The 26,017-nt window shown below is 37.0% G+C and overlaps 1 protein-coding gene across 2 annotated transcripts; it reads right to left on the bottom strand.

The window, feature by feature from the left end:
* Positions 1 to 198: 198 nt before the first annotated feature.
* On the bottom strand, positions 199 to 21,855 carry Prpf38a (pre-mRNA processing factor 38A). 2 transcript variants are annotated; one of them, XM_026382621.2, is made up of 10 exons: positions 21,564 to 21,855; positions 20,234 to 20,393; positions 18,843 to 18,964; positions 16,499 to 16,584; positions 12,933 to 13,043; positions 7,503 to 7,615; positions 6,831 to 6,857; positions 6,626 to 6,735; positions 5,938 to 5,986; positions 199 to 4,955 (listed from the first exon to the last, which is right to left on the bottom strand). In XM_026382621.2, exons 1-10 carry the CDS (start codon positions 21,691 to 21,693, stop codon positions 4,913 to 4,915), a joined length of 951 nt encoding a protein of 316 aa, XP_026238406.1. In that variant the 5' UTR covers positions 21,694 to 21,855; the 3' UTR covers positions 199 to 4,912. The 2 variants fall into 2 exon arrangements, with proteins under 2 accessions (XP_026238406.1, XP_026238410.1); XM_026382625.2 differs by having other exon boundaries at positions 6,626 to 6,723.
* Positions 21,856 to 26,017: the final 4,162 nt, after the last annotated feature.

The following is a 26,017-nucleotide window of genomic DNA, read 5'->3' as shown; positions in this document are numbered from 1 at the left end:
CCAACAGTAACTCGGTTTTATAAGTTTGCAAAGTTGATTATGAATTCAAATTCTCATAGAAGAGCAACTGAGCTAAGTTATCCAGAGAGAACACACATACAACTATTGAGTTCATATTGCTGTGAAATATTTTATATTATTTGACATGAAGGTTAAATTTTCCCTTGCTATTATGATTATTCAAAAATACATAAATGATACAATGTATAATTTATTTGTCCAGTCTTCTTCAGATACATTTTTTGCTGTTTCTAGCTTTTCTCGTATATATAAAATGTATGTAAAACAATGATAGGATAAAGTTATTTACATGTACATTTATTGTTAGGTTGACCTGAGTAAAAGGATGAAAGTTCTAAAGTATTCTGCTACATATTGTCCAACTGCCCTCCCAAAAGAGTGGTTACCAATTTGCAGTAGCAACCAACAAAGTATAAATGTATTAGTTATGCTTATAAAAAAAACCTTTAAATTGCTGTTATTTTTTCCTTGTAAAAAAAATTTAATGTGTTTATTGAGGAAAAATAGCATTATATAAAAGTACAAAGTATACAAATCACTCAAAAGTCCATCAAACAGAAATAAGTATTAGTACCTTGTAAGCTTCATTCATTCTAGCCATCTCAGAGATATGTACTATTTTACAAAAGTAGGCTTATATATCATATTTAACAAACACAGCAAATTAATTTCACCTGAATTCAATAGAATGAAAACAAATATGAAACTGAAGAAATGTTCAGCTAAACCCCTCCTCCCCATAAGAGTTTAATTCTAAAAGATTCCTCTTAAAATTAAGGACAATTATGGAAAACAGTGAAGAGGCTGGTGTTTTCTTTTTGGGAGTTGAGGGTACTCAGGGGCACTCAACCACTGAGCCACATCCCAGCCCTATTTTGCATTTTATTTAGAGACAGGGTCTCACTGAATTGCTTAGTGCCTTGCTATTGTTGAGGCTGGCTTTGAACTTGAGATCCTCCTACCTCAGCTACTGGGATTACAGGTGTGCACCACCAGTCCTATATGATAGATGAAACCAACAAACTTGAGTTTCTTTACTTCTGTTTATTATTTCTACATAGGACCATGTTCATATTAATTTGAACCTTATAATCATTTCTTTTGTTTAAAAGTTTCTAAAATGTTTATTACTACTCCTTTTATAGCCTTCTCTTCTTATTTGGTTAAATTTTATTATCAGGCTTTTTTTCTCCAAAAGTTCACCACTGTATACTTTCATTACATACTTGAGAATATTTATTCCCTAAATTTTTTGGGGGGTGGGTACTGGGGATTGAACATAAGGGTGCTTTACCACTGAGCTATATCTCTAGTCCTCTTTTACTTTAAAAAAAAAAAAAAGAAGTAAAAAAATTTGTTTTGTTTTTGGAAACAGGGTCTAAGTTGCTGAGGTTTCCTCAAATTTGTAATCCTACCTTAGCCTGGGATTACAGGCATATTCCACAACACCCAGCATATTGACTTTATAGTTTAAGGAAGTTTTGGCAAAATATGAAATTCTTGACACAAAATTTTTCTAACTTTGGAGCCTTCTGCTTTACTGCATTCCATAAGTTTGTTACATGAGCTCAGACCATCTTGCATCATCCCTGTTATTTGATTTCTCAGCTTAGATCCTAACATAATTTCTTGTCTTTTTTAATTCATTAGGATATTTGAGAATGCTAGGGTTCCTTTTGTATATTTTCGGTATTATTTTGATAGCTTTCTTTTCCAGTTTTTATTTCCTTTGTTTTCTCTATGCCTTGTTTTATTTTTTAGAGACAGGCTCTTGCTGTTGCGCAGGCTGGCTTCAAGTGATTTCTCTTGCTTCAGAGTAGTTCAGATCAAAGGCATGCACCAATGCATCCAACTGTATTTTGTGGTGTGCAATGAGACTTTCATTTCTATTTATAAAATTTTAACTTTTTAAAGCTCCACACATCTTATTTTCCATTTGTTTTAATCTTTTTCTTTTTTTTGAGCCTATATACTTTTTTTTTGTACTAGGGAATTGAACCCAGATATACTCTTAACACTGAGCCACAATCCCCCCACCCCCAGTCTTCTTTATTTTTTAGAGACAGTTTTTCTCCAAGTTGCTCAGTCTGGCCTCCAACGTGGGATCCTCTTGCCTCAGCCTCCAGAGTTACTATGATTTCAGTGTATACATTGTGTGTGGAAATTTTACTTTTAACCTTCTTGAGGGAGTGACAGCCATCTGTGATCATTCTTTCTTGATCAATGCATATTTACTGAATAACAGGAAAGATTAGTGGAATGGGCTTGAAGTTGGGTTGTTAAATTGAAACCTTCTCACCAGCCATTATTTCCTTTGTCCCTGGGAACCCATCTTGCTTCATTTCTTAGCATTAAGAAGTCCTTGTGCCCAGTAGTATTTAAGACACTATTTCAAATTGTAGAAAGTGATGCTGAACATGCATTTTGCGTAAGGAGTAAGAATTCTTTCCTAAAATTTGTTTCAGTACAAAGTATACATATGTACAAAAGGTAAGTTGTGAAATACATTTAATATAGATTGTAGCAAAAAAATTTCAACACTACAATTCTGATTTATCAAAATGATCTTGAAAGATATGTTCAACATATCCAGCTCACATCTCTTTTTTTCTTATTAAAGAATAGTGATGCCTTGCTCTGTGCTATAAAGTTGTCATGCTGCCCCAATTTTGGTCCAAAGTCATCATATATCTAAATAACTGTGCGTTTAACATTTACATTTGGTGAGGTTTTTGTTTCTGTTATTAAAAATTTGTATGAGGGTTTTACTTTAGTATAAAAACACGAGTGTCCCCAGTAAAATATGTGGGTGTGTATATTAGCCTTCTTAAAAAATTATATTGGGACAGGGTCTAAGTTGACCAGGGATGATACTCCTGGCCTCAACCTTTATGGCTAGTATTAAATTTTTATTTAATAATATACTCATAATGACTCGGTTGGTCCATGGGCCTTTCCTTTTCACCTACGTTACCTTAGTACAGAAATAACTGCTAGGAGTCTGTAATAGCCTCAAGTAGAGGTGCTTGTAGTTGTATCATAAGGCATAACAGCTCTCGGGGACAACTTTCATTCAGGTGTTGTCATGAAAGGAATCACTTAAGAATATGAAAGCTCAAGTAGATCAAAAGATGCTTTAATATTGCTGTATAAGTCCTTCAGATCAATAGTGAGCAACAGAAATGTTTATCCTATGACTAGATGACTTTCCAGGAAGCTGGTTCCTATAAGGCAAGCTGGTCTTCAAAATTCCTCCTGGTACTAGAACTGTAGGAAGTCATTTAATCATTTTTCCTTTATTAAATAAGGACAGGTAAGTACAGGTAAAAAGAACTTTTGTTTTTTAGTTGTAGATGCATATACATTTTTATATGGTGCTGAGGATCAAATCCAGTGTCTCACACATGAGGGGCAAGTGCTCTGCCATTGAGCTATAACCCCAACCTCTAAACTTCTGTAGCAGAGATTCTAATACTCTGTTGACCATCAGGGCCAATGGGGACATTTAGAAGTCCTTACTTTGTTTCTGTGTCCTTAGACTCTTAGCTTTTTTGACTTACTCTCTTCTAATTCTTCTTTGTGAATAATTCACTTGTTTTATATAGGTGACTTGTAATTCTTTGTCAATAATGTTGGTGTTGCCTATGGTGCTGTTGTTTGTTCATCTTTTACCTACAGATGCACACCCTGGGCAATCAATCTCATCTACATCTTCTGCAATTACATAAACATCAGTTGTAGACTAGATCACTATGCTGAACTGTATCCCTATTTTTAAACCATCTGGAATTTATGTAGTTACACTGCACACCATAACTGCCTCAAATTAAACTTGTTAATTTGAATGCGTCATTTTCATTATCACCTTGATTTATCCTCATTCTCTACCCTTCTAAAAAGCTGTCTTCCTACTGTACTTTCTTTTAAAAATACTTTTTAGTTTTTATTTTATTTATTTGTATGTGGTGCTGAGAATTGAGCCCAATGCCTCACACATGCCAGGCAAGCACACTACCATTGAGCCACAACCCTAGCCCCTTGACTTTTTAATTGTACGACTGTTGAGCAACTTGGGTCAAAACCATGATTGTTACTACTTTGCTCTCCATCAGATCTTTTCCAATTTTTTAGACCTACTGCTACTGAATAGTACTTGCAGAATAAAGGCTAAGGATCTGAACCTGGAATTCAAGGCTTATGGGGAACAACAAAGTGGTACTATACAGGAATGTGCTGTATAAAGGGTGTCAAGTGCTACTGTTGAACTGTTTGATGAAACTGGCTTGAATGATCCAGATAAAGTATTGTCTGAATGCATTCTAATCCTGCAAAAGTGCGGCTCACCAGTCAATTTTCAGGTTTACTACCACTTTCTACTGCTGGGAGAAAAGTTACTATATTTTTACTGATTTATCCTCATTCCCTGCCCTTCAATCATTTTTCCTTTATTAAAGAAGGAAAGGTATATATCCCAGGACTCTCAAAGCAGTTCTAACCACCAAGCAAACCAAAAACTAAACAACAACAAAAAAAGGGCAAATGTCTATGTCGGGTTTAATAACAAAAAAGAAAAGGGTCGCTCATCAGGTGGCCAGATCCTTTCTCATTCATATTCCCAACCCCCAGATCCTTTCCTAGCCTCATAAGTTTGAATACAGTTATAGTTATTAGTTGGGTCAAAAACTGACATGAAGAAACATCATCCCTCAAAGATATTGATTACAGTTCAAAAAAGGAGGCAAAACTCAGCACCTTTTTCATACCAGAGGAAAAAAAAAAAAAGGTAGAAAAACTTGATAAGAAAAAACTAAATTGCTCTTAAAGCTGCCTGGAAAACAGATCTTAATTCTTCCACATGAGTAGACACCCTCATAATCAAAAGCTGAGTTCACTACTCATTCCCTCTCCGGCTCTTCTTGTGGCTTTTCTTAGACCTGAAATGGCAATATATATAAATTATTAATTAAGCAGCGAAGGATTTGTGAGAAAGTCCATGATATGGTTGACAATGATAAGGATGGAGATGACACCTAATAGTCATTAAATGTGTGGGTTAAATTGTGTGTGTGTAGTCTGTATGTCTGTGTGTCTCAGAGCAACAGAGTTGCGAATTATTATCCAGTTTTATCATTGAAGAAATGAACTCTTTCAGAGGTTAAAAGTACATAGGTTTCTAATAACAGCTGAACAAATGAAAGTGAAAGTTGGTGCTTTAGCACAATTCACAGTAGCTAAACTGTGGAACCCACCTAGATGAATGGATAAAGAAAATATGGTATATATACACAATGGAATATTACTCAGCAATAAAAGAATCATGGCATTTGCATGTAAATGGATGAAGTTGGAGAATATAATGCTTTAAGTGAAGTTAGCCAGTCCTCCAAAACCAAATGCCAAATGCTTTCTCTGATATAAGGAGCCTGATTCATAGTGGGGTTGGGAGGGGGAGTATGGGAAGGTTAGACGGAACTCTAGATAGGGCAAAAGTGGGTGAGAGGGAAAGGAAGAGGGCATGGGGGTTAAAAAAAGATGGTGGAATGAGATGGATACCATTACCCTAAGTATGTGTATGAAGACACAAATGGTGTGAATACACTTTGTATACAACCAGAGATGTGAAAAATTGAGCTTTATATGTGTAATATGAATTGTGGTAATACATTCCACTGTCATATATAATTTTTTTTTTAAAAGTTGGTACTTTAAAACCTAGGTCTATTGAGACCATAGCTCATTTGTTATCCAAAGCCATAATCTTACAAAGAAATACCCACAGTGTAAAAGAGGTATAATCCTAGTAATTCTGAGGGCAAAAGGCCTACTTTGTCTTAAAATGAGAAATTCTTATCATCCTCATCAAAACAAGGAAATTTTAGGTCTAGCTCATTTGTAATTGGGACTTTCTACCCATACCTTTCAGGAGATTTTGAATGGCTCCTATGTCTGTGACTTCGGTGGTGACCTGGAGAAGAAAAGGTCATTGGATAAGTCGGACTCTATCCTTTTATTCTTAAACTGGTATCCTCATCTCCCCCAATTCTTCCCATTAGCTCAACACTCTTTTGGCTTATGCTAGGGACCCCTCTTGTTGATAATACTTCTTTGAATTGGTGTGTGTGTGTATTAGTACTAATGAAACCACTTCATATACCTTCAGAGCTTTATGGCTAATTTCACAAACACCATGTCGGGTTTCTACCTCTACTATATGAGAAACTGGCCAGGAGCAGTGGTGCATGCCTGTAACCCCAGTGACTCAGGAGGATCTCAAGTTTGAGACCAACTTTGGCAGGTTCCATGCCACTTTCAGAAACTTAACAAGAGACCTTGTCTCAAAATAGAAAGGGCTAAGAATGTAGTTCTGGTAAAGCACCCCTGGTAAAGAACCCCTGGGTTCAATCCCCAGTGCCACAAAACAAAAAAACCTGAAGCCTATTATCATATTAGCAAAGACTCAAGATGTGAACCCTAATTTTCAAATTCAACATCCATTTATTTTTCTGTTAAGCAACAGTGAGGCATTCCTATATTGTATGACATAACAAAGAAATCAAAGAGGCATAGTTTAAGACAAGCAACACCAAGGCCCAAGTTCTATTACCTGGAGACTTGGAGCGAGATCTGTGTCGTCGATCGCGGGACCTGCTCCGGTGACGTCTTGGACTCTTGCTCCGATGCCTTTCTCGGCGGGGTGAGGGGCTGTTGAAAAGACTGGTCAACCCACCAGATCTATTTGACAATATACACACAACACCAACAACCCCTCCCCAAACCCTCTCCTTCATCAAAATTGATTGAAAGCCTACCTTCGTCTTTTGGGAGATCGACTCCGCCTACAAAGAGGAGGAAGAGAGCTTAGGTTAGTGTACTGGATGTTGGTAGAGTGCAAGAATAGCTCCGGTTCTTTTTTGGGCAAGTACTAGGGATTGAACCTAGTGGCCCAGATTCATATTCTTTACCTTTCTCTGTATCCATGTCTTGTCTTGTAACTTGTAGTACCTGCTCACTCTTAACTCTAGCTTTGTCAATGGGATATTTGCAAATGTGATACAAGCAGATACAGGAAGAATATCTGCAGGAATGAATTTGTTTGCTCTTAAATTTTCCAATTGTCACTGAGAACATAGCTAACTTAGCCTGCTGGAGGATGAGACACAGAGAAGTTGCCCTAGCCATCCTTGCTAAGGTCTATCCTGTATCAGTAAACAACTGATCAAAAAACAAGTGAGAAACATAATTTATAGTCCAAATACTGCATATATGAGCCCCACTTACATCACTGAGAAATACTTGTGAACTAAAGAAACATTTTTTATCTGTGAGTGAGGTTTTGTGAGTGATCATTTTGTAGTAATAGATCATTAAGACATCAGGCAAACATTTCTCCATAAACTAGCATTTTTCTTTTCCTACAATCTAAACTCCTAGGGTATAATTCTCAAAATCTCCCTTGAAAAGGTCAAGGACTAGAGCCTTACCTTCTGGGAGACCGACTCCTACTCCTCCTATAGCGCAACGTTGGAGAGCGACGGGGCTTGTCCAAGTCTCTGTAGCTTCTGCGGCGGTGGTCAGGTGATGGTACTCTTTCCAACTGGAAACAAGACAGATGGGTAAGTGATGGCCACAGGCTTATTACAGACAGCTGTTTAGTAAAACTGATTATTTCTTTCCTCCCATCCTGTCCCAAGTCTATCTCTAAGTGACTATACAACACAATAATTTGACTACTTGCAGGGAAAACCCTAAAGACAAAAAAGAACTACCAGAAAACAGTTTTCAATAATCCTATTATTATTCCTAGTGTTAGTATTATTATTCTGGGACTGTGTGAGTATAATAAGAAATAAGTATTTCTTTTAACAAGTTGGATTTTCAACATACAAGAAAACAGAGATATAAGAACAACAATGTTTTTTTTTTTAATATTTATTTTTTAGTTTTTGGCAGACACAACATCTTTGTTTGTATGTGGTGCTGAGGATCGAACCCGGGCCGCACGCATGCCAGGATAGCGCGCTACCGCTTGAGCCACATCCCCAGCCCCAACAATGTTAAATACAAAGTATTTTAATCTTAAAAAAAAAAAAAAAATTCCTCTAGTTCTGCCAAATGTAAAGGCCTAGCAACACCAATTAACCTGGTAGCAATGACCACTTATAGTGCCTAGACTGCGGTATCTGAATACTATTTACTATTAAAAAAAACCAAGAACTTCTGGGAGAAATGGTTAATTCCAGGTCTGGGGCATAGTATACAAAATGTGACTGGAACGTTTTGTTACGTGAGAAACCAAGGATGGTATGTATAAAAGACTTCTGTGAACCAGGTGCAGTGGTACATGCCTACAATCCCAGCAACTCAGAATGCTGAGGCAGGATGATCACAAGTTTGAGGCCAGCCTCAGAAAATTAACAAGACTGTGTCTCCAAATACAAAATGAAAAAGGGCTGGGGATGTAGTTCAGTGGTAGACTATCCCTGGGTTCAATCCCTAGTATCACCCCCACCCCCCAAAAAAAGACTTCTGTGAAAGTATTAATAAAACCTCAGGAGTTAAGTTGAAGAAGCCTCTATGGGCCAAAGATGGGAAAATTTGAGCATTAATGTAGATAGTGATGAATGATAATACCACATCTGCTTAAATCCAGGAGCTCAAAATATTATCAAGGACAAAAAAGCATCATCTAGGGAAGGCACTGGAGAACCAAATTCATTATTTTAAACTGGTAAAGGAAAAGTTAATCTTGCCTTGTCTACGAAAAACTAAATGTTCATTTGGGGGTGTTTTCTTTACAGGAGGATTTCAGGTTAAAATGCTGAAAAAATTGAAAATTAGAATATATCACCATTTTACAACACCTAATGGATCTAGGCATTGATCCTAACATCAAAAAAGGTGAGACAATTCCAGAGACTTGGGAGACTGAAGATGGAGGACGGACTGCATGTTTGAGGCCAGCTGTAGCAATTTAGCAAGACCCTCTCTCTCAGAATAAACAAAAAATGAAACAAGACAGACTTTATGCTTATGAAATAGTGCTGCTCCACTTCAAAGGAGATAAAACCCCCCAAATCTGATTAACCCTCAAGATTTAATAACTAATGGAAATGACACAAAGGGCACAGGAAAATGTTAGTAACATCACAGATAAAAATCAGAAAAACAGACTGTAAATTTGTGTAGGATAAATGATCTGATAATAATAATATCACAAAAATGTACGATGGAACTTACAGACTTAAAGACACTTTAAGAGTCATAAAAACCAACTATGATGGGGATGGGGCTGGGGCTGAGTGGTGGCACAGTTGCCTGGCACGTGTGAAGCAGAGGACTTGATTCTCAACATGGTGTATAAATAAAAGGTCTATCAACAACTAAAAAAAAAAATTAAAAAAAAAAAACAACTATGATGTATGGACACTGAACACTTACTCAATTAAACTATTAAAAAATACAGGATAGGGCTAGGGTTGTGGCTCAGTTGTAGAGCACTACATTAGCACGTGCGAGGCGTTGGGTTTGATCCTCAGCACCTCAGTAAGTAAATAAAATAAAGGTATTGTGTCCAATTACAACTAAAAAAAAAAAGCATTTTAAAAAAACACAGGATGGGGCTGGGGATGTGGCTCAAGCAGTAACGCACTCTCCTGGCATGCGTCAGACGCTGGGTTTGATTCTCAACACCACATAAAATAAAGATGTTGTGTCCACCGAAAACTGAAAAAAAAAAAAAAAAAAAAAAAACCACAGGACCTAAGGGGCTGGGGATGTGCATGTTCAAGTGGTTGCATGCTGGCCTAGCATGCCTGAGGCACTGGGTTCATTTCTCAGTACCACGTAAAAACAATAAAGATATGTGTCCACCTAAAAATAAAAAAAATATATATATATAGGATAGCTGGGGAAATGCAAACTTTCAATACTTGATGATATTGTTGATTTGCAAGAGGGAATGATGATGGATGGTATCATGGTTTTGCTTAAGATGGGAGCCTCTATCTTTTCTAAAATAGTATGAACTCATGATGTTCGTGATGTACTCCAAAAAAATAGGTATGGGTTAACTGAGTTGGAACACAGAGGAAAGAAAATTGGTTATGACTAATTATGGCTAAAAGCTGAGTAATGAGTATATGGAGGTATATTTTCTACACTTTAGCATGTCATTGAAATTTTCCATTAAGAAAAAAGAATGTTGGGCTGGGGATGTGGCTCAAGCGGTAGCGCGCTCGCCTGGCACGCGTGCGGCCCGGGTTCGATCCTCAGCACCACATACCAACAAAGATGTTGTGTCCGCCGAGAACTAAAAAATAAATATTAAAAAAAAATTCTCTCTCTCTCTCTCTCTCCTCTCTCACTCTCTCTTTAAAAAAAAAAAAGAAAAAAGAATGTCTACTTTTGAATCATTTCCCACAGAAGAGCACCTCAGCCCTGTAATGCTTTTAATTTGTGGAAGAATGCCCTGCCATTTGCACTTACTTTACAGGAAGCCTAGGGCCTCAGGGATATGTTTCCATTTGCACTGACTGTTTCAATACATAAGCCAGCATTTCTACTTTTTCTACTGCTTTTTGTGTATTTTTAATATTGAAGTAACTTCTAGCCATAGCAAGGTGGTCAGCTGGACTGTATGTATTATCTCCTGAGATAGTGCACTCAATCTTTTTCCTATAAACCCTAATAATTTTTGCATGCACTTATTTTCTACACACATTACATGTAAGGTTTAGAACACACAATTAATGTTATTATAGAAACACTTATAAACTTGCTATTTTTACTGGAACATATTAAATTTGCAGACAATCGTAGAGAGGTTACATGTCTTTATAGGAGTTAACCTACAAGACAGGGTTCACATTTCTATTCTGCTCTCCACAGCATATTAAATTACTGCCTATTTTCTAAGTTTATACCTAGCTCAGTGGTGGTAGAGCACTTGTCTAGAATATGTGAGGCCCTGGGTTCAATCCTAGTACTGAAAAAAAAATTAATTAAATTTAATTTTAGGCTCAAGACATAGCTCAGTACTAGAACACTTGCTTAGCATGCACAAGGCTGTGAGTGGAATCCCTAGAACTGTTAAAAAAAAAAAAGTTATGCCAAATGATCCATACCATCTAAGTTTCTGTAAGTATACTCTGATAATGATTGTATAATAAAATTGAACAATGACGTTCTTAGAACATATGCCTATCCATTTGCAAAAATGACTGCAAATCATTTTTGGAGGAAAAAGTTCCACCTTCAGTTTATCACCAGAGCAACCTCATCAATCAAGTTTAAGCACCAAACATCAGCAATTATATGAGAAGGTGAGATGTTATGACCGAGAGTCAGCAGTAACAACAGACAGAAGTAGACACCTCCAAGACTGACACTGAATTATCAGGTAGAAAACATGAGTTATGTATGATATGTATAAGTAATTAAAGGCACAATCAGAACAACTAACAAGAGATGTATAGGAAAAAACAAGTGAACTGGGAAGAATACCTGAAAAAATTAAGCAGAATACATGACTGAAATAAGATAGAAACAGTTACAAGATGGACCAAATAAGAACTTACATATTTCTAATGGAACCCCTTAAAGAGAGAATGAAGAGACAATAGACAAGATCAAGGGCCTTAATACTCTAGAGCTGATGAAAAACAGCTGGAAAGCAAAATGAAAACAAACACCAAATGAAGTAATCAATAAAAGGAAACTTGAGTCAGATCATAATAAAACTACAAAATAACAAAGAGAAGGTCTTAAAGCTGTCAGGAGGAAAAATATCACAGATTACTCTTAAAAAAAAAAAAAAAAACTAATTAGAATGAAAGCAGACCACTCATAGTTGATAATGGTTGCCAGAGGATTGAACAGTATTTTAAAAGTGCTGTGGGAAAAAACTGTCAATCTAGGATTGTGTACTAATAAAAAATATCTTTAAAGAATGACAGTGAGGGCTGGGGATATGGCTCAAGCGGTAGCGCGCTCGCCTGGCATGCGTGTGCCCAGGTTCGATCCTCAGCACCACATACAAACAAAGATGTTGAGTCGGCTGAAAACTAAAAAATAAATATTAAAAAAAATTGTGAATGCCTTAAAAAAAAAAAAAGGAATGAGTGTGAAATAATCATTTACAGGTAACCAGAATTTGCTAGGAAAATACCCATACGAATAGAAATTCTTAAGAATTACACAGGAAGGAAGAAGATAAATAAAAAGTGTCAGAGATGCAAAAGGGATGAAAGAATAAACATCTATAGACACTAACAAACATGGTCTATAAAAAATAAATTGTGGAGTTTAAAAGTATTAAATCCTGCCTAATAGTTTTATGAATTGATATCATCATTTATCTGATTGCTTCTTAACAGCTTTTCAGCATTTTAAATGATTGAAAGAATGACTGCAATAGGCACTCTTTTCCACTAAACTAGGCTTATTGCTTAGAATAGGTTCAACTCTCCCAAGTTTTTATTTTAATAGGTACATTTATCAGGCAATTAACATACGCCAATACTAAGAGCTTTATATATATAATCTACTCATTGAATACTCATAACAATTTTGAGAAAAAAGGATTACTATTCTCACTTTCAGTTTTTAAGAAAACTAAGGTTATGTAATTTACACATGCTTATATCACTAGTAGGAGGCTGTGGGTAGCGTAGTTCAGTGGTAGATTATGTCCTTATTCTGTGCAAGGCCAGGGTTCAATCCCCAGCATCAAAAACAAATTTTAAAAAAGAACATTAAGGTTACACCTATAATAAATAGCAGAGCTATGAATCAAGGATTTATACTTTTAAAATAAAGCATTTCCTTTTTTTGTTAAAAATTGAAGCCTGAAAACAAAACACAAAAAGCTCATTTCCACCCTTTCCCAACCCTTAAATTCTTGTAAGCCTTACCTTCTCATCTTCTTCTTCCTCCTCCTCACTGGACTCCACATCATCCATGTCCTCTTCTAGAGCACTAACTCGAGGTTCCAGTTGCTCAGCTTCCTCTAGCACATAGCGTTTCTACAGAGAACATAAAAAAGGGATCACTGCCATCTTCTCTGTCCTGAGGCCCCAACACTGCATTTCTTGAATTGTCAGAAAAGTATGGTAACTGTACCTCAGACAGTTCAGATTTTCCTAAGGAGTTTAGTACATCTGGAGTCTATATACTCTTTTTAAGTTACCCTACAATCATAAATACAAAACTGAGGAGAACAAATTCATTTTCTATTGGTTCTGTTTTCTTTTACCTTATACTGTTTTGTCACTAAAATATCAGTATATGTATAGCCAAATATGTGAGCTTTATATACACATAAAATCCAAGGGCTGGGTCTAGGATTGTAACTCAGTGGTAGAGCACTTACCTAGCATGCATGAGGCACCAAGTCAATCCTCAGCACTGCACAAAAATAAAACAAAGGTATTGTGTCCATCAACAACTTAAATTTAAAAAATCCAAGGGCCAATAAGTTTATGGCTGAGACTGTGTTGGGTATTATTTCCAAAAGAAGAGGCCTAGCCTTATAATAACACCAAATGTTCATCAGACCCAAGATCCAGGAAGCTGTTGAGATTCTTCATGCATTTTGAATTGGGCCTAAGCAAACAGTTCATCTCCTGGTTCCATTTTCTTTTGGGATATGCCTTAGCAGTGACTAAGAACCTGAGAGGCAAAGTAAGTCAGGACTGACTGAGTGATAAGACCCCTTACCATTTTCTTATTCAAAGGAAATAAAGAATGTTGGATGATTTAGATGGGTAGCTGTAGAATAAGTAGTATTATTTGTATGCTATCTAGCTCTCACTCATCTTCAATCAAAATTCTAGAGTCTGTGTTTTGTGGAATGAGAATTCAAAGCAACTCCTTGCAAATGTCAGGGTGCACCTAACAAAAGTTCATCAGGAAGCTGGGCATGATGGTGCACACCTATAATCTCAGTTACTCTGGAGGTTGAGGCAGAAGAATTGCAAGTTCCAGGCCAGCATCAAGCAACTTAGCCAGACCCTAAGTAATTTAGCGAGACCCTGTTTCAAATAAATAAAAGGGGGCTAGGGACATGGCTCAGTGGTTAAGTGGTTCAGTCCCCAGTATCAAAACAAAACAAAAACAAATGAAACAAACCAAAAAAACTCAACTGGAGCTGGGCTACTGTGGATGCACACCTATAATCCCAGCTGATTATGAGGCTGAAATGGAGGATTACAAATTCAAGGCCAGCTTAGGCAACATCTTTGAGACCCTCATCCCAAGGGGGAAAAAAAAAGTTAAAAGCTGTAGTTTGCTTGAGAAGAATAGAATCAGGTCAAAAGATAGTCCTAGAATTTTTTTTTGGTACTGGGCATTGAACCCAGGACCTGGCATATGCTAGGCAAGTGCTCTACCCACTGAGCTATACCCCTACCCTACAAAAGGTAGGCTTAAGAGTTACTTTAATCAGGACACATAGAGGCACATACCAGAGCACACCTCTTGGTAATATGTTAACATTTATAAGTCACATTTCAATTTCCCTCCTCAGTTCTTTTTCAAAGTTGTTTTGGATATTCTAAGTCCCTTGTACTTCATATAAATTTTTGAATTAGCTTGTCAAGTTCTACAAGTTTACTAAGATTTTGATTGAGATTGCATTGAATAAATTTGGGAGAACTGACAATATTAAATTATTGTACAAGATATAACATCAATGTGATACATATGGTATCCAATTTACTTTTCTTACTTTATCATGGTGTGAAAGTAAAATGCACTCAGTAGGCACTGCACTTTGAATTATCATCTATTACCAAGCTAGTGAATCGCAGTACATACTCCTTCATTTTTTAACTTAAGGCTTTTATTTTATTACATCTAAAGAGCTCTACATAAACAGGTAACATCAATTTGTAAACAATTTTTCCAATGCATGTAATAAATATTTTCACTTTTAAACAACTGACACTGGTGTACATACTTCTTGATTCTGAGCTGTGGCAGTAAGCAAAAGCTCCCAGTCATGTGATCACATCGGTAAACAATTGGTAGTCTATAGTATAATGTGCTCTCTCATTATACAAGTAAGTGTTCTAATAGGTTATGCTAAGCTAGAATATTTAGTAGGTTAGGTGTAATAAATACATTTTCAACTTAAAATAGATTTATTGGGAGTAACCCTATCACAAGTTGAGGAACATCTGTATCTCTCTCCATTTATTTATGTCTTGTTTAATTGCTCTCAGTAATGCTAAACTATTTTGTAGTATAAAGTGTATAAGTCTTCTCTTTTGACAAAATATTCTTATTTTATATTTTTATGCTGCTATAAATGTTGTCTTTTTAATAAGATTTCAAATTCTAATTGTTCATTGCCAGTGTATAGACCTACAATTGATTTTTGTATATTGACCTTGTATTCCCTAATTATGCATGAACAAGTAAATGGCTATACACAATGGAGTGCTACTCAGCAATAACATGTAACAAATCAATGCACATGCATAACATGGATGAATCTCAAGATATTTATGCTGAATGAAAAAATGTTTTACATTTCAAAACATGAAGTAATCTATTACAACAGCACATCAACAGGGCTAAGTGAGAGGAGCGGAAGGAAGGGATTCACTATCTTGATTGTGGCAATAGTTTCATGTGGGTATACACGTATTAAAACTTATCAAATTTTATAATTTAAAATACAGTTTATTGTGTGTCAGTCATACTACAAACAAGTCACTTTAAAAGCCTTATTTCAAAGGAAGTTTCCCTTCTCGAGCTCCATTTATAACCTAGAGGAGAAAGGAACTATCTGGGTTAGAATATATGGGGTTTTTCAATATCTGCAAAACAAAGTTTAAAGAGCACTTTCTTCATTTTATAGACAGAATCTAGGACCAGGTGCTATAAGTAATCAGGTATAACAACAAAGAAACTTAAAGTTAGATCTTCTAACTTCCTGTCATCTCTCTACCCATTCTCTTTCCCTTAGGTTACCTACCATATTTTCCCTCGGAATTTTGCAAAAGCAGTTTTAAAATCATATGCGAAAGTAGTTTTAAAATCATAAAACACAATCCTGAAGGGTGTTCATAGTTAATCTTCTATTAGTAGAGCAAGGTGGCAGGATGATGAAAGGGGGAAATTTAAGGAATTAAGGCCTCAACTCCCATCCCCTAGCCCTCTTTTAATCTGTTTTATAGTCTGGCTTTTTACATGAATTGAAAAAAGCTGCTCACAAAGTGTAAAAATCACTACTTGGGCTACAATATCCCTGATATGACATTCTAAAGAACACTTCCCTATGCTAACTTTTAACGCACCACCTTTCAAACACTTTGTTCCCTCTGACTCCCTATCCTCTTTTTCATAGATATAAAATCTTATTAAGAGGACCCCCCAAACCCAGGGCTTCAGTGTTTTAATATGTATGTGTGACTGTCTATCTGCCTATCTTAGAGGGGAAGGGTGACCCTGATAACAGATTTCTGTCTCTTACCTGTAGCCGGGGCAAAATGATATCACAGACTCTCTCACTGTGCAACAATTCATCAATAAATTCATCAACATGCATCAGTTCAAACTCTGAAAGAAAAAAAATCATTAGCTCAAGCAAACTGGAAATAAAGAGATTTAGATAATGTTATGGTTTGGATATGAAGTGTTTCCTAAAGATTCATGGTTTGAAGACTTGGTCCACAATGCAGCAACATTCAAAGGTGGGGCTTTTGGGAAGTGACTGAGGTCTCTGATCTCATCAGTGGATTAATTCACTGATAATGAACTCACTGGGAGACAGAATCTAGTTGGAAGAAGTAGCTCATTTAGTGGAGTGCCCTGGAAGGATATTTCTTGTCTACAGACTCTTTCTCTGCTTTCTGGCTATCATGAGCTGAGCAGCTTTCCTCTGTCATAACCTTCTGTTCTGTTCTGTCTTTCCTCAGGACCAAAGCAATAGAGCACACTGACCATGGACTGAAATCTCTGAAATTGTGATTCAAAATAAATCTTTCTTCTTTTGTTTAAATCAAGTATTTTGGTCACTGAGATAAAAAGCTGACCAATACAGATAACAACATTGAAAAAACAAAGCCCCAAAAGAATTATAATATTTATTTTATGAGGCTATCTACGTGCCAAGCCTATTTGGAAGTAAGGGCTTACAGGATAAATGAAGTTGTCACAATTAGCAAGAAAGATGTCTTGAATTATGTAGGTGTGATCTTGAATATATTAATTTTAATAGATCATACAACTCAAATTTAATTTCTCATGAACCCACAATGTTCCTAAACATAGAACATGTATCTTATTTGCCACATGAAGTAACAGCTTTTCAGATCTTCCATAGTACAGTTCCATAGTTCTCAATCACAGGTAATTTTGCACAACCCCATCACCCTACATACAGGGAGTGCTCCTTTCATCTAGTGGGAAGTGACCAGGGATATTGTAATGCAGAAGACAACCCCCATAGCAAGAATCATTTAGCCCAAAATATCCACAGGTTGAGAAATCCTGTCTTAACAAAATATAAGCAAATTAACCCCACAATGGCAATTCCACGTCCATCTTGTTCACCATGTTATTTCTAGTATACAATACAGCACCTGCCATGTCACTGGTACTTGTCCAATGAATAAACTAATAAGTTAATAAAAGTTTAAAGTATAATATAAACTGGGCATCCTTAATCCCCAAATCCAAAATATGATATGTAAATGTTTCAGATTTTAGAACATTTCAGATTTCCGGATTAGAAATGTTCAATTGGTAAAGTTTATGCAAATGTTCCAAAATCTGAAACTCTGAAATCTCAAACATTCTCGTCTTGAGTCGTTTGTGATAAGGGATACTTAACCTATACCAAATTATACTTCTACTGTTAATACATGTAGAAGAGAAAGGCAAATGTTACTATCTTTTGTTATGACACTAGTGACAAAATGTTTTGCTTGCTTCCCTCCAGAGCCTTCCTTAGTTTAGAAAGTATCTCTTTATAAAAGGTATAGAGTTGCCCCTTTGTATATATTTATTGTTTCCCAATAGGATTCTTATGTAAGTAAGAATACACTGGGGCTGGGGTTGTGGCTCAGTGGTAGAGCACTTGCCTAGCACATGTGAGGCCCTGGGTTCGATTCTCAGCACGATATATGAATAGAAGATACTGAATTTAACAACAAAATAAGTACACATAGCCAGGAATGTGGGTTCTAGAAAAAAGTTAGTCATCTGGGTTGAAATTCTGATTTTATAATTTACTAATTCTATAACAACAAGCAATAAATAAATGTCTATTGACAACTAAACAAAATATTAAAAAATAAAAAAATATACCTACTCTATATACTACATTCGAAGTACAGTTCTAGAGAAGATGTACTATAAGGAAAACTTACTTTATCTGGGAGTGCTAGGGCAATTTTTTTATGGAAAAGCCATTCTGGAGCTAGATCTTGTAAAATGGAGCACATGTGGAAGGAGTAAAAGATGCAAAGCAGGGATTAGCTTAATATGCAGACAGAAAGGGAGGCAGACAGGGACAGACTGAAAGGCCAACTGGAAGCTAATAGAATGAATAGTCCCCATGAGAGAGATGAAAGACCTGATAGAAGAAGATAACAATGTAATGAAGAGGAGTACTCAGAATATGTAACAATGTAAGAATAGAAATACTGGTGAAATAAAAGCTCCTTTAAGAATGCCGGCACCACATAAAAGTAAATAAACAAAATAAAGGTATTGTGTCAATCTACACCTAAAAAAAAAAAATGTGTGTGTGTGTGTGTGTGTGTGTGTGTGTGTATATAAAAAACAGTCTAGAGATTTGGCATCATACTTACCCCCATTTCTGTTCTGGCTCTTGATTTTTCGATAGTCATTGTACAAAGGCTCCAAGTACTTGTAGCAATCAATTGCAGTACCTGTCAGTCTCATGTAAAGTGCCCCCAACATGCGGACATACCTGACAGAGACATAACAGTGAAGCAACAGGCCAACCTAAGAAGTTTCTAAGTTTTACAACTGGCTTTTCTCATGATAGCATCGTATAAGTGTGTCCTTTCTTCTCTTTGGCAGACAAAAAGCTATTATTAGGTAGTATAGAGCAAACACTTCTAAAACATGGAGACATGAATTCAAGTTTCCTTTCTATCAATTAACTAGATGTGGAAACTTGGTACATGTTGTTCAACTTTCTCAGATATATCATCTGTGAAACAAGGGTAAAATCTAGTTACTTTCATAGGTTTATTCTGAGAATCAAAGAAGATACTGAATTTAATAACAGAGTAAGTACACATAGCCAGGAAAGTGGATTCTGGAAAAAAGTTAGTCATCTGGGTTGAAATTCTGATTTTATAATTTACTAATTCTGTGACAACGGACAAGGTATTTGTTTTCTTAATCCTTATTAAATGGAGACAATGCTACCAAATTTACTAACTTGTGTATTAAATAAGAAATGCAAGTAAAGTGCTAAGCACAGCACACAGCATACAGCAAGTGCCTAACTAAATTTAGCTATTTTCTAGTTGTTAATGTTTTGTAAAATTTCTTCCTTTTTTCTATCACCTATATATCTAATTTCTTACTCACATCTTAAATAACTAACAGACATTTGAAATCCATCTATTTCTTTATGAGAAGCAGAATTGTACATTTGTTTGTAAATTCCTTTATGATAGGTAATAATAAAGAACAGTTCACATTTTTTAGTTGTTTACCATGCAACAGATACTGTGTTGATATACATGTACTATCTTCTTTAAATCACTCTCCTATAAACCCTATGAGTAGGTATTATTGACCACATTTTCCAGATTATAAAAAGCCTAGAAAATTAAGGAATGTCTTCAAAGTCACAATTACTGAGTAACAAAGTCTGCATAGGAGTCCAGATACAACACCTCTTAACTATCACCCTATGTTGTTTTCTCTGCCCCTGAATATCTATACCTCCCAATGTATTAGGCAATCGGTTCTGCTTAAGAAATATTCAGTTAATGTGCAAAACTGGCAGGGGTGATGGGGAGCTTACTGAGAAAATAAAGAAGGTTAATATAACATGCAAAATACAAATTCAGGGCAAAAAGCTAGAATGGAACTCTCTATGCAAATGGGAAACATCATGTTCACCCAACTTAACTAAAGCCTCACTTTGAACCTTTTAATTGAAATTGAATATAATTTGAATATAAATTGAAGCTTTTATGTTAGTCAAAATTGCACTTACTTGAAGTCTTCATTTTTTATAAATTCTACAATGATATCCTTTTCAGGTTGAATCTGAAGCATCTTCAAGGTTAAACACAAAAAGGGAGTTGGTTTTATGTTTCCTCCATAGACGCCACCCACAAACCGTAACTCCATGGCTTTATCTACTACAAGTTCAGCTAAAAAAAAAAGAAAAGAAAGAAAGAAAGAAAAATAATCAGAGTGACATCCCAACATATTAGGCCTTAAGTTTTTCTTCTTGGAGTTGAAAATAGTTCAAGGTTTGTAGCTTCTACATAGTCATCAAGAATTCAATATTAGGGGTCTAGGGTTGTAGCTCAGTGGTCCATTGCTTGCCTAGCAAGTGTGAGGCACTGGGTTCGGTTCTAAACACCACATAAAAATAAAGGCGTTGTGACCATCAACAAATGAAAAAAACTAAAATAAATGTGCACATTAGTAATAGTAATAATAATCACAACAGTTAATACAAACTGAAGGTTACTACAAGCCAGGTACTCTACTAAGCACTTCATATTACCTCATTTAATCTTTTTTTTGTGTGTGTGTGTGGGGGGGAGCAGTACTGGGGATCCAAATCAAGGCCTCACACGTGCTAGGCAAGTGCTCTATCCCAGTCTTTTTTTCCTTTGATTTTGAGGCATGGTCTTGCTAAATTAGTTGCCCAGGCTGGCCTCTAACTTGCCATCTTCCTGCTTCAGCCCCCTGAGTCAATGGGACTACAAGGTATGAGCCCCTGGCTCATTTAATCTTTACAACAAACCGATTAAGTTCCAGCATTGTCCCTATTTCCGTGTAAGAAAAATGAGGGCTAAGAAAGGTTAAGTGACTTACTTGCTCAAGGCCCACAGCCAGTGCCACAGTACAAAGATTTAATGCCAGAATTAAAAAAAAAAAAAAAAAAGATTTGAAGACCACCTAGAAGACTTCTCTCAAGAGGACGCGATCATGGAAATACTAGAACTGACGAAGATTTAAGGACAGTCAAGACTATGGGTTTTGGGCATGGGGATGTTCGTTTAAGACCTGCGGGAGTTATGGCAAAGAATTATATCTGGGCTCCTTGAGTTTAAAACTATTTGTAACCCAGGAGGCTATCGTCAAAATGGAACGTCTCAACTAAGAAGCATTTCAGAATATAATAAGATCCCATCAGATTCATTAGTGTCCTCAATGCTCAAGACTAGTCAAGACACACAACAGGCGCTTTTTCTGGATGACTGACATACACCTCTCTGGTACCACCGCCAGAGTTGGTCCTACTGGCACCGAGTCTGGAGAAACGGGCCACAAGACAGTCCAGAGGAGATCCGCGCGCTCTTGCTTACCGGTAAGTCCAAAACACTCTTCTTTCCAGTACTTAGATTCATAGATTCGTGTCCGAATGATCTTCTCCACTAAATATTGAGGGTTGGTTCCATGGATGCTATGCGCATCCTTTACTGTACGGTTCGCCATTTTAGAATGCGTTTAGTTCTATTTCCGTCGGGTCCTTTAATGCGTCACATCCGGTTTAAAAAAATTGAAAGGGACGGAGAAAGGTGAAGGAAATCTCTTTAAACTGCTTTGGCGACGATCTCGGAACCGGAAACGGCTGCTTGATGAAACTTTTCCGTGTAATGCGCGCCGATCGAATCAATGATGGCCGCGGCACGTTGGCGGATATTCGTCATGCGCCCCTTAGGTGGGCGGAGCTCACTGACGCCGAGCTACGGCAATAGCCTGGGGGCGGGGTCATGCCGTTTGGCGCGAAATTTTCTTTTCTCGCGCTTCTTTCGATTCCAATCCAGGACCAACTTTGGCTACCGCGTGGAGCCTGTGGCTGTAAAGGAAGAATCCAGGTGGGGCAGGTCAGAGCTGCTGCAAAGCCCGGAGCTCCCAGAGTACGGGAGGTGAGAAGCAGAAGGCTTACGACCAGCCCGAGGAAACTTTAGCGCCCGGTGAATGTGGCGGCCTGGGGGACAGGTGAGTGACCTCAGCTTCGAACTATGGGTGTTGTTCTTTGCAGACTCACTCATTGATTCATTCATCAGACATGCACCGAAAGCCGATTCAGTGCCCAGGCACTTTTCTAATCCTGCTAGGAGTGGCCCTGTTTCCGACGCCCCGTTTCCTAAAAGGGTTCTTGCTCTGCTAGGGAGTAAGAATTTGCAGCGGGGAAGCCAGAAACCCACACCTGAGAAGCGTGTGCATTCTACCCTCAGTTATCCCAGACTCTCAGAAATGGTCTGAGCCTTTACTTCCATCTGCGTTTCCTCGAATCATCTCCTTCTTGAGCCATAGTGTAGCAAGCGCTACAGGGAAGACAGATCAGATGCTATTTACTCGTTTTGCCTATGTAGCGATTGCTTCCAGAGATTTGTCTAGGTCATTTTTCGTGGCTAAGATGCCTAGGCTCCTACCCAGATTTCTCTAGATGAGCAGCTTTTAACTATAGGCTCCCATCCACATTCTTTCCAGGAGAGAAGTGTAATGGCACCCTTTCTGCTTCCTCGAATTCAGCCTGGAACCGAAGGGCCTTTTAATGTGACAATTGGGAAAAGTAGTGGACTTGAATGAGGTGCGAGATCCTTATCCGGGCTACTTGTGAAAGTGCAATGATTAAACAGGATGCGGTATTTTAAGACTGTAATCCCAGCAACTCAGGAGGCTTAGGCGGGAGGATCACAAGTTCAAGGCCAGCCTCAGCAACCTAATGAGGCCGCAAGCAATTTAGTGAGACCTTCTCTCAAAATAAAAAATAAAAAGGGTGGATGGATGTGGTAAAGCATGTTCGGGTTCAATTCCCAGTACTTCAAAGAAAAAGTGCAATGATTAGATCTGGTTTTAGTTGTCTGTAAAATATGAATAATGGTATCCTTTTTTCTGCTGTATTAGTTTTTGAATGCCAATGGCATTTCCCCATTGTGAGAACGTGGTTTAACAAGTTTCTCTGCAACCTTTTTAAAACTGTAATAGACGGCCGGATGTGAACTTTAGAAGTTTTCTGAATTCCCTGGAATTTATTTGCAACATTTTGTATGACTTGTGAGTTCCAAAATATTAAGTTATATTAAAAATAATACAAATTAATGTAAGAGAGTGGATTTATAATTTTGCATTTTCTCACTAATAATCTTAGAATAGTGCCTGGCACACAATTGGTACTTAATAAATAAGATTAGCCAAAAGGAAGGAAGGTTCTATTGCTTGTGTTTTGTGAATGAGGGAATTGAAGGCCAGTTGACCTTTTCTTACTCAATGACTAGGAAGCCTGACTTACTGTTATAAGCCACCAGAAGTAAGCTCTCATAGACATTATGCAGTTCACTTTACAATCCCTGTGTGTTGTAAAGTGAAGCATTTAAGAGCACAGTCATGGAATCTGGATGTTTAGAGTCTTGAGTTAAGGCTGTGCTATCCTGTATAAAATTGAACAGTAGTTTTCACCTTGATACTAACATATATACCTTTAATTTAGGAAATATTTATTATTGAACACTTACTGTGTACTGATATTTTTCTAGGGTTATCATAAGAATTAAATGAGATAGTTTTGGCTCAGGCTGTGCATTGTGGCATACACTTGTAATCCAAGCTACTTGGGAACTGAAAAAGTCAGATCACAACCTGGAGTCCACCCTGCACAACTTAGTGAGATCCTGTCTCAAACTAAATTTAAAAAGGGTTAGGGGTGTGTCTCAGTGGTAGAGCACTTGCCTAGCATGCATAAGGCCAAGTGTTCAATCCCTAGTCTACAAAAAACGAGTTTTGTCTCAATCTTCCATACTGGCTCAAAATTTTTTATAGCAACTCCTTTATCTGTTTCCCTTGAATGTGGCTCCTAGACTGAGTGGTGTGCATATTTCACATTTCTAATATCTGACATCTGTGTCTGATATCTTTAGAAACCAAAGCCTTTTCTAAACCAAGTCAGACCAGCCTCTCCAGTCCACTCACCATTTTTCTTGAGAAATTTGTATGCTGATGGTAGGTGAGATAAAGTTTTAGGTGGAAGGTGAGAAAGAGCAATGAGTTGATTGAACTGTGTATTTCTCATTTATACACTTTTCTATATGTAATTCAATGAAAAGTTAAAATAATGGGGAGTTCTTCTGAAGATGCAGCATAAGGAAATCAGCAGATTTCAGGACTTTTTTACCTTTGGTGTCTGATTTCCTTGGCTTCATGTAATTTTGTTGTCTATATAGTTGTAGTTGGTTTAATTTCATCACTGTATAGTGCTGTTATGAATATTCTGGTTCTTGACTTTTTGGGTGGGGGGTACCAGGCATTGAACTCGGGGCATTTAACCACTGAACATCCCCACCCCTCTGACTTAGAGACAGAGTTTTGCTGAGTTGCTTAGGGCCTTACTAAGTTGCTAAGGCTGGCTTTGAACTCATGATCCTCCTGCCTCAGCCTCCTAAGCTTCTCTGCGTGCCTGGCCCTGGTTCATGTCTTTTGATGATATTATGTATTTCTGTTGAAATTGCTGGGCCAAAGGTTATGCATATGTTCAGAATTTAAGAAAATTTGATTTTCCAAAGTGGTTGTGTCACTTACATTCCCTTTGGCAATATGTAAGTATTTTGGCTGATCTACATTCTCACCACAGCTGCTGTGGTCCTAATTGTTTGATTTATTATTATTATTATTATTAGCCTCCAGAGTTGCTGGGAATTATAGTTGTGCACCACTGGGCTTGGCTCTGATTTATCTTTTATTTGTTTATTTGTTTATTTATTTTGTGGTATTGGGGATTAAACCTCCGTACTGTACTACTTAGCTATATCCCCAGCCCTTTAAATTTTTTTATTTTACTTTGAGATAACATCTCACTAAGTTGCCAGCTGGCCTTGAATTTGTAATCTACCTGCCTCAGCTTCCCAAATTACTGGGATTATAGGGATACATCACAGTGCCGTGCTTGTTCTGGTGATTTTTAAAATTCCATCCTTCATTTGTTTACCTATTATATGCCTAGTCCTGACAAAGGATTACTAATGCAGTTATGAATAATAAAGAGAAGGTCTCAAGGTTTCTATTCTTTGGAATTTAACATTCAAATGTGAGAAACACAACAAATAGGAAAATAATATGATGGTCATAATAGGATGGTATAATAGAACATGATGGCAGAGTAACTTTCCCACTGAGTATTCAGTGAAAGCCTTTCCGAGGGAGTTTCATCGGAGCTGAGACCTGAGCCACCCCTGTAATGCAGGAAAAGAGAACAGCAGTTACATAGTCTGAGGGCACTAATAAACTTGGTTTGTTTGATGATGGGAATAGGCATGTGGCATAGTGGTAGAGGAATGGCAGGTTATATGGTCCTAGTCCTTCCAGTAACTTTGCTTCCTCAGCCTAGGGTAAATCACATACCTCTTCCAACTATCAGACCAGTAACACTAATAATTTTTTTTTTTTTTTTAATGAAAGTGGAATTATACACCTTATGGTGCACACATTATTCTGGTCTCATCAAGTATGGCTCTTGGTCTCCTAGTAAAGGAGACTTTTACCATGACTTGGTTTTTGAAAGATGATATCTGCTTTAGTAAACTAAAATATGGTCTAGATTTAAAATAATTGAGCATGAATTTAAAGCCCTCTTGGTATACATTTCATAGTTCTTTCCCTATGCTAGTTTTTTGTTTGAAAAAAATGAGATTATTGTGCACATAAAATAAGTTGTCATAGTCAAAGTGAAAAATTAGGCTATATATTTTACAGTTAGATTATTTGAGAATTGTAGAAGGTTTGCTGAGAAGTACTGATTTTATAAGGAAGTAGTAGATGC

This window comes from Urocitellus parryii, chromosome 11 (assembly GCF_045843805.1).
Source record: "Urocitellus parryii isolate mUroPar1 chromosome 11, mUroPar1.hap1, whole genome shotgun sequence".
NCBI lineage: Eukaryota > Metazoa > Chordata > Mammalia > Rodentia > Sciuridae > Urocitellus > Urocitellus parryii.
The sequence above is the reverse complement of the archived record's forward strand: the minus strand, read 5'-3'. Positions and strand labels throughout refer to the sequence as shown.

Excerpts from the sequence above, each read along its gene's own strand:
- Prpf38a (XM_026382621.2), bottom strand. The coding sequence starts at position 21,693 with ATGGCGAACCGTACAGTAAAGGATGCGCATAGCATCCATGGAACCAAC. Across the intron at positions 6,736-6,830 it reads CGATCTCCCAAAAGACGAAG|TCTTTTCAACAGCCCCTCAC; the intron begins GTAGGCTTTCAA and ends TGGGTTGACCAG. Across the intron at positions 4,956-5,937 it reads CATTCAAAATCTCCTGAAAG|GTCTAAGAAAAGCCACAAGA; the intron begins GTATGGGTAGAA and ends TTGCCATTTCAG.